The following is an 8,734-nucleotide window of genomic DNA, read 5'->3' on the forward strand; positions in this document are numbered from 1 at the left end:
CCAGTTTGGGGGTCCCTGCTCCTGCCCCCCCACCAGAGATGCTGACACACACATCCGGAGCTGAGCTGTTTTATTGGGGTACGGGGGGACCAGAGACCCACACATGGGGACGGAGCAGGGGGGACAGGGATGACCCCCCGTGGGGACTGAGGGGTGCACAGACCCCTGTGGGGATGGGGACGGAGGATGTGCCGGGGGGGCCAAGCCAGGGTATTTACAAGCAGCAGCTGGGACCTGCGTGGGGGGGTCACAGAGCCCAGGGGGTCGCGGGAGGGGCCCGGGGAAGTCCTCGGGGGAACCCCAGGGGGTGTCCTGGGCTCTTGTCACTTCTGCAGCCGCTTGATGCGGGCATCGATGTTGGCAAAGTTGTCCTCGACAATGGCCAGGTTGTCCTTCATCGTCTTCTGCACCTGGGGGGGGCAGGTGGGGATGGGGTGATGGGGGGACAGGTGAGGACCCCTGGGCTGGGGGTGAGTGGAGGGCCAGGGGCACCCACCTCTGCCAAGAGCACTGCATTGTCCTTGAGAGCCCCCGCAATCTCCTGCTGCGTCGTGTCCAGGTGCACCAGCACCTGCCCGAACTGGGTGGCTGGAGAGGGACACAGCTGAGTGCTGGGGTGGGCAGACACCCCCCCACGGTGTCCCTGAGCCCCCCCGGCCCTCACCTTGCTCGTGCAGGTCCCGCAGGGTCACCAGGCGCTGCACCACGTCGGGCAGGGCACTGGCCACAGCGTCCCAGCTCTGCAGCGTCTCGTACAGCTGGTGGATCTGGGGGGCAGCAGTTGGGGGGCTCAGCACAGCCTGGGGGGGGTCAGCAGAGCCCAGGGGGGCTTTTCTGGATCCCCCCGTGGCCTCTGGGCCCCACAGCCCGTACCTTGCTCTGAGTGTCAGCGTCCTGCACTGTGGCTTTGTGCTTGGCGATCTCATTCACTTTCCCCAGAACGCTCTGGTGTAGGGGGAGAAAGAGACCCCAAATCCAGCAGTGGGTCCCCAAATCCAGTAATGTCCCCCACTTTCAGTAGTGCCTCCCAATTTTAGCAATGTCCCCCAGCTCCCCTCACCTGCAGCCGAGCCTCCACCTGGTCCAGCACAGCCATGTCCAGAACATTCACCTTGGCCTGCAGCACCTGCACCGTGTCCTGGGGAGGGGACGTAGGTGAGGGGGGGTACAGCCGCCCCCCAGAGCGCTGAGGGCAGGGGGGGACAGGGGTCACCCCAAACCCCACTGTGCCCCACTCACCATGAGGCTGGAGCCCTTGAGCCCCACCAGCAGTGGGTTCTGTGGGGGGAAACAATGTCAGTCGGGCAGAAGGAGGCAGATAAAGGGAGGGGTTAGGAGAGGGCCGGGAGGGAGGCAGGGCAGCCCCTCACCGGGGCACTCACCTGGCTGTCAGGCTCACACCTCATGGCTGCCTCCAGCTGTGCCAGACGTTTCTCCAGCTCCGACACCTGTGAGGTTTGGGGTGAGGTGCTGGGACTGCAGTGCCCCCCCACAGGACCCCCGTGTGGGGCCAGCAGCCCCTGCTCACCTTGGCAGACTGGGCAAACTGGTCCTGCTCCGGCCTCCAGTAGAGCTCGAAGGTGACAGCATCGCCGGCAGGGGCGGGGTCCCGTGCGGGGCCCTTCCCCGGTGTGGCTTTGCTGCACTTGGCCACCTCCAGCTGCTGCAGCAGCCGCCTGGGGACAGGCAGGAGGGCACAAGGTGGGCACAGGGACACAGCGGGCAGGGGACAAGGTGGGCAGGGTCCTCACCCCAGCCCCATGGGGACATTGCCATGTCCCCCCGGGGTCCTGTCTCCCACTCACTTTGCCAGGGCACCCTCGGGGTCAGCAAAGTCCACGGCGGCACCAGGGCCCAGCACCTTCTCCAGGTGGGAGCTGAGCAGCTGCTGCTTCAGCACCTCCACCTGCCTGGCCAGGGCCATGGGCGTGAGCTCCTCCTCAGCCCCCGACTCCTTCACCGAGCTCTGTGGGGGACACACAGGGACCGTGTCACCCCTGGGACACGCCTTGGGACACGTGGCAGCTCACCTGGGGCAGGTGGCTGCTCACCTGCACACACAGGTGCTACATCACCGCCAAGCTGTGCCCCAGGACCAGTGGGAGCTCACCTGGATCTGCTCCACATCCCGGAGCAGCTCCTGCACCTCGTGCTGCAACCGCTGGAATCGCTGCTGCGGTGTCTCCTTGGCACCAAGACCCTCACCCAGCTGTGGGAGAAATGGGTCAGGGGGCTCCCAAGGGCTCACACTGGGTCAGGGGAGCTCATGGGGTGCTGGAGGAGTCATGCTGGTTCAGGGGGCTCACAGGGGCTCAGGGGGTTCACAGGGGCTGGTGGCACCTGGCACCAAGCAGAAGGAGCAGGTGTGGCCAGCAGGGACAGGTCAGAGCAGCCTCAGGTGACAGTGCCTCAGGTGGCACCTAATGGGAACCTGATGGGGTCAGTAGGGCAGGGCAGGAGCAGCCCAGGAGAGGCCGGAACCCACAGAGAGGGGCTGCTCTGGAGCTCATCTGCATCCTCATGGAGCTCCTCATCTTCATCTTCATGAAACTCATTTTCATCCCCATGGAGCTCTTCATTCTCACCCACATGAAGTTCCTCACCACCACCCCCATGGATCTCCCCATCCTAGTGCCCACAGAGCTCCTCCTCCTGACCCAGAGCTCTAAAGCTGTGGGGTGGTTATGGGTGGTCTCATGCACCCCATGGAATGTGGGGGTTTCCTGGTCTTTGCCCAAATCCAGCTGTTTCCAGAGCTGGGACAGCATGGGGGGTGATGGAGCGGCCTGAGGGGCCACAGTGACCAGGCCACGGGACACAGATGTCACTCCTCTCCATGCAGGCCAAGGAGGCAGGTGACCCTGAGTCACCTTCTCCCCTTTGACCCTGGGTGACAGGGACTGCAGCCCACCCTGAGCCCCTGTGAGGGCCCTGAGGGACCAGAGGAACCAGGACAGCCTGGGCAACTGGGGTGACAGAATTTCTCAGTCAGTGAGGGGACACCTAGGAAAGGCCTGGGGATCCTGGGGGACACCCAGCTGAACAGCAGCCTGGACCAGGATTATGCTGGGACCCTCAGGTCCATCCCCAGCTCCATCCTGGGACCCCCAGCTCCATCCAGGACTTGGTCATCAGCGCTGTCCTGGGCACCCCCAGGGGTCCGTGGTCAGGACAGGGGTTCCCAGCATGGCAGACTGGGATGGACTGGGCAGAGCCCAGCATGGTGCTGCCATGGCACTGCTGGAGCTGGCACATGGCTCCTGTGAGGCATGGCCGGGGACTGCAGCAGGTGACCCCGGGGGTCCCACGGGACCTGTGGCACACAGGGGTGTCCCAAGTGGTGTGTGGGGAGGTGGGGGTGTCCCTCGCCCACTCACCATCTCATACTCTCCAGCCTCGTAACCCGTTGTCCGTGTCCGGCCAATGCGGTCAGAGAAATCTGCAAGAGGCAGAGCCGGGTGTGACCCAGCAAAGCACGGGGGGCTCAGCCCCCCAGGGTGCCCCTGGCCCCTCTCCAGCCCCCCCTGAGCCCCCCTGAGCCCCCCTGAGCCCCCCAGCTCACCCACACCCTCGGTGCCCAGGCGCTTGTCCCGGAACTTCTCGTAGGCAGCGTTGGGGTTGATGATCAGGTGCTCCACGCTGGTGCTGCTCAGCTCCTCCTGCACATGGAGCCACGTCAGGGACAGGGACAGGGACAGGGACACAGACATGGCGCTCCCCACACTGCCACCACCGCCCCCAGCACGGACAGGGATGGGCATGAGGGGGCCCTTGGGGTGCCACCAGCCCCAGCACACGGCGTGGGTGGGGATGGGGGGCGCTGGCACGTTCCTCCCCAGGACACAGGCACAGGTCCCCAGTATGGCACCCAGCAGTGATGTGGCACATCCCCAAGGGTCCAGGGTGGGGACATCACACCCCAGACTGGCCTGGCCTAGTGGGGAGGTACCCTCAAGAATCCAGAGTGGGGACATTGGACCCCTGGCGCAGTGTGGGGACAGCAGACCCCGGCTTGGCCCAGTGTGGTGACACTGGACCCTGGTGTGGCCCAGCCCAGCAGGCAGGGATGCCCCAAGGGCCATGTCGGGACTTTGGACCCCTGGCCTGGCCTGGCCCAGCTCAGGGACCCCCCAAGGTTCAGCCTACCCCAAACTGTGGAACGTTCCAGCAGCCCCTGGCCAGGAGCATCACTGGTCCCTCCAGGTGACCCCTGTCCCCATGGGACTGTCACTGTCCCCCAGCTGTGTCTTCCCCAGGGTGACCTCTGGCCCTCTGGGGTTGTCACTGCCCCCTGGCTGCCTTTCAGGCTGATCCCCTCCAGGGGGGCAGTGGGGGGTGTAGGCCCCCAGACCCCCAGACCAAGGGGCCATGCCCTGTGCCAGGCAGGCTGGGCACAGCCGGTGTGTCTGGGGTCCCCTTGTCCCTGCTGCCATCAAGGGGGTCCCCAACTCAGCAGGGCTCTGGGAGGGACCCAAAGGAGCCCCCTGTGGGCCCTCTCCAGCCTCTCCCGGCTCTGGCCCGGGTGGTTTCAGGGAGCCCTGGTTTGCTGCGGGGAGTGAGAGCGGCGGGAGCAGCGCTGGCAGCGTTAGGGGGCTGCGGTGGGTGGCAGCGGGTGACAGTGGCCGAGGGACAGTGACAGCGGCCGGGAGACGGGCGCTTACCAGCTCCTGGCGTTTCCCAGAGGTAAGAAAGTCAGAGCAAGGTTAGAGAGGGGAGAGAGAGACAAAATCCGCGTTAGAAGGTCCGGCCCGCGCCTGCCGCCCCCCGAGGGCTGGGGACCCCCGCGGGACAGGGAGCCCCATGGGATGGGGACCCCCAGGGCTGGGGACCCCCGCAGGATGAGGGGCAGTGGGACACACCCTGGGGACGGGGGCAGCAGAGCTATGCCCTGGAGAGGAGCAGGATGTGGCCAGAGTTTTGGGGATCACCCCATAACTCCCTCCAGGAGCTGCAGCTCCTCCCCGGGGGAAATGTGAGTGGAGTCAGGGGCTTCCCCACAGGACCCCCACACTCGGTGGGACCCCAGGGCCCCTGGAGGGGCTCTGAATGGCCACGAGCTGCCCCAGCCCAGCATCTGCCCCATGCAATGCTGGCAGTGGTGAGGGGGCTCAGCACGGCCCCCCCATGCCCAGGCAGAGTCCCCAGGGCAATGAGACCCAGCCCGGGGGGTCCTGGAGAGTCCCAGGGGTCCCGGGGCCAGGTGGGCAGTGCGGGGAGCAGGCAGAGGATGCAGACGGCAAGGCAGAGTGGGGGGGGCAGCACAGGGTACCCCAAAACCCCCAGCACAGCAGGGGACCCCTGAGGGGACAGCACTGGGACCCCATGCACATGCAGCAGTGCCCCCCCATGCACCCCAAAGCAGGGCCACGCTTACTTGTGCGAACTGAGTCCAGGCCAGGCGGGAGCGGGGGGGAAGCGGGGGGAGCCCTGGTCAGTTCGGGGGGCTCCCCGAGGGGGAGGAAGGACCCCTCAACACCCCAGAGCTGGTGAAGGGCTCCCCGAGGCAGGGGGGGCTTAGGACCCCTCATCCTTCACCTCCCGCCACAGTAGGAGCCACAGGTCACCTCATGACTTTGGGTTCACTTTAGGCTCAAGCCCCTGTTTCAGCCCTTCTTGCAGCCCTGGCCCTCACAGGGGTGGGTCTCTTTGCCCCCTCAGGATTTGGGGGTACCCGGTGGGCCCCTGCTCCATGCCAGGGACCTGTGCCAATCTCCCCGACCCCATAAACACCAACAGCACTGATGGTAGAGGGTGGCTGTGCCGCCTGTACCAAGGCCTGGCACCTCCTCACTGGCTCGGGGGGCACCAAATCACCCCTTGGGCTGCGACCCCTGAACTGCCATCGTCCTCCCCAGCACATCTGGGGGTCACCCAACAGCCCTGGGGGTCCTTTCTGCTGTGTGGCCTCAAGGACAGACCCCCGTGTGCCCCCAACACTGGGAGTCCCTCATGCCCCTTGAGGACAGAATCCAGTGTCACCCCCCAGGCCCTGGGGGTCCTTCAGATCCCTTGATGATGGATCTGTCTCACTCCACATCTGGGGGTCCCCTGAGCCCCACAAGGATGGACCCCCCATCACTCCACACTCAAGGCCCTGAGCAACCACCCCCAAGAATGGCCTTAGCCCAGGCCTGAGGACCCCCCACTATTCAGAGCAGGTTTAGGGGGTCCCCCTTGTTCCCCTGGGGGTGGGGTTGGGGAAGTGACAGCCCCCTTCCTCTTGGGAACAAGGTCGGCAAAGACAGGGACACCCAGCCCGTGTGGGAAAGGCTGTCTGGCTCTCCCCTTCCTGCCTCCCAAAGCACAGGCAGGGTGTCACAGGGGGGGCTACATGCCACTGTAGGGGACACTGTCACCGTGGGGGGGGGTACGTGTCACCGTGGGGCACACTGGGACTGTGGGGGGACTGTCACTGAGGGAGGACATTGTCACCGTGGGGCACACTGGGACTGTGGGGGGACATTGTCACCGTGGGGCACACTGGGACTGTGGGGGACTGTCACTGTGGGGGGACATTGTCACCGTGAGGCACACTGGGACTGTGGGGGGACTGTTACTGTGGTGGGACATTGTCACTGTGGGGCACCCTGGGACTGTGGGGGAACACTGTCACTATTGGGGGACACTGTCACCGTGGGGCACACTGGGACTGTGGGGGGACTGTCACCGTGGGGCACACTGGGACTGTGTGGGGACTGTCCCTGTGGTGTGACATTGTCACCGTGGGGCACACTGGGACTGTGGGGGGACTGTCACTGAGGGGGGACATTGTCCCTGTGGTGTGATGTGTCAGTGTGCGGGATGCAGCACTGCTGGGTGCGTGGGGGGTGGGAGCCGGTTCCCTGCCATGGTGCCGGTTCTGGGGGGTCCCGGGGGGTCCCGGGGGTCCGGTCCAGCTGCTGCTCCCCCCACCAGCCTGGCCTTACCGCCTCAAACTCGGCCTGGTCATCCTCAGGCAGGTCACTGGTCTCGTACACGTCGGGCTCATTCCGGGCCTGTGGCACCAGGGGCTGTGCTGAGACCCCCACCCAGCCCTGACCCCCCCAGGAGCTCCCTGCCCCCCACAGCCCATCCCCATGGACATCTCCGATGTGCCACCTCTCTCTCTGGACATCTCAATGTCTCCACACGCCTTGATGACTGCCCCCATTCCCCTAACAGCCTTTCAAACACCCCAATGTCCCCCCAACACCCTGACTCACTGCCCCTGTCCCCTGACCTCCCAGCTCTGTGTCCCAGTTCCCACAGTCACCCCAAAGATCCCGGGGTGCTCCCACTCCCCAAGGATCCGTGTTCTCCCCACAGACAGACCCACAGACAGGCACCTCCCTCACCCAGAGCTCCTTGGCATCCCAAGCCACCTTCCCAGCCCCAGCTCTCTCCCATTCCTACAGACACCCCAAATGTTGCCAACTCCACACCCCCCATACCCTTCAGAAACCTCAGCTCACCCACAGATTTTCTCACAGGCCTACAACCCCTCAGATCCTCCAAATCCCCCTGGTTCCCAGACCCTGTCAGTCATCCCATTCTCAGACCCTTCTGACTTCACTTGATCCCCCAGCCCCTCTGCCACCCTGACCCCCTCAGACCCTCCCAATGCCCTCACGCCTCCCCTCAGCTTCCTCCACCTCGGGACCCCGGACATCCCCCAATTCCGTAACGCTCCCAAGCCCCTCAGATCCCCCCCGATCCCCTCAGACCACCCCAAACTCTTCATACCCCGCCCAGCGCCCGCCAGTGCCCACAGATCCCTAAATTCCTACCGATTCCCTCGGATCCTCTCACCATCCTGAGACACCCCTGCAGCACCCTCAGATCCCCCTGACTCCTCGGACCCTCTCAGAGCCGCCCTTCTCCGACCTCCTCAGCCCCTCCACATGCCGCTGGTTTCCCTCACTGTTCCGGGACCCCCCGGCCCCCTCAGATACCCCAAATCCCCGCAGTTCCCTCATTCTCTCCCAGGGCCCTTATCCCGCTTGACTCCCCTCGGACCCCTCAGCACCTCCTCGGATCCCCCCAATGCTCCCTGATTCCCCCGGCTCCCCCGAGCTCCTCAGACCCCTCAGGACCCCCAGGCCTCTGATCCCCTCAGACCCCTCCAATGTTCGCTGATGTCCCCGGCTCTCCCGATCCCCTCGGACCCTTCAGACCCTCCCCAGTGCTCCCTGACCCCCCAGGTCCTACCGACACCCTCAGACCCCTCAGGACCTCCCCGACCCTCCCTGATCCCCCCGGCCCTTCCCATCCCCTCAGACCCCTCAGGACTCCCAGGCCCCTGATGCCCTCAGACCCCCCGAAGCCTCCTACAGCCCCTCAGATCCCCGGCTCCTCCCCGGCCAGGCCCCTCACTCACGATGCCGGGCAGGTCGGCGTACTTGGGGTCGGCCATGGCGGGGGCGGTACCGGGGGGGTCGGTAATGAGGGGGGTCGGTGCCGGGGGGTCCCGGAATGGCCGCGCAGGGCCGGGGCGGGGCGGATCTCGCGAGAGCGGCGCGGGGCGGGGCCAGAGGCGAGAGCGCAGGGGCGGGGCGGGGGCGGGGCCTGGCGGGGCGGGGGCGGGGCCTGGCCGGCGGGGGCGGGGCCTGGCCGGCGGGGGCGGGGCCTGAGGGGGCAGACGATGGGGGAGCGGCACTGGGGGGGACAATGGGGGACACAGGGACACGGCGGGGTCACGGAGGGTACAAGGGGGATATACCGGGGGTAAACACGGGGATACACGCAGGGCGGGGGA

At 66.0% G+C, this 8,734-nt stretch overlaps 1 protein-coding gene across 2 annotated transcripts; it reads right to left on the reverse strand.

Moving 5' to 3' along the window:
• Nucleotides 1-53: 53 nt before the first annotated feature.
• DCTN2 (dynactin subunit 2) lies at nt 54-8,460 on the reverse strand. 2 transcript variants are annotated; one of them, XM_066337703.1, is made up of 14 exons: nt 8,357-8,460; nt 6,927-6,995; nt 3,563-3,659; nt 3,378-3,439; nt 2,111-2,209; nt 1,806-1,966; nt 1,529-1,676; nt 1,383-1,448; nt 1,240-1,278; nt 1,061-1,138; nt 874-945; nt 665-767; nt 497-588; nt 54-410 (listed from the first exon to the last, which is right to left on the reverse strand). In XM_066337703.1, exons 1-14 carry the CDS (start codon nt 8,390-8,392, stop codon nt 324-326), a joined length of 1,209 nt encoding a protein of 402 aa, XP_066193800.1. In that variant the 5' UTR covers nt 8,393-8,460; the 3' UTR covers nt 54-323. The 2 variants fall into 2 exon arrangements, with proteins under 2 accessions (XP_066193800.1, XP_066193801.1); XM_066337704.1 differs by lacking the exons at nt 6,927-6,995; nt 8,357-8,460 and adding an exon at nt 4,662-4,733.
• Nucleotides 8,461-8,734: the final 274 nt, after the last annotated feature.

The sequence above is a fragment of the Sylvia atricapilla genome, chromosome 29 (assembly GCF_009819655.1).
Source record: "Sylvia atricapilla isolate bSylAtr1 chromosome 29, bSylAtr1.pri, whole genome shotgun sequence".
Taxonomy (NCBI): domain Eukaryota; kingdom Metazoa; phylum Chordata; class Aves; order Passeriformes; family Sylviidae; genus Sylvia; species Sylvia atricapilla.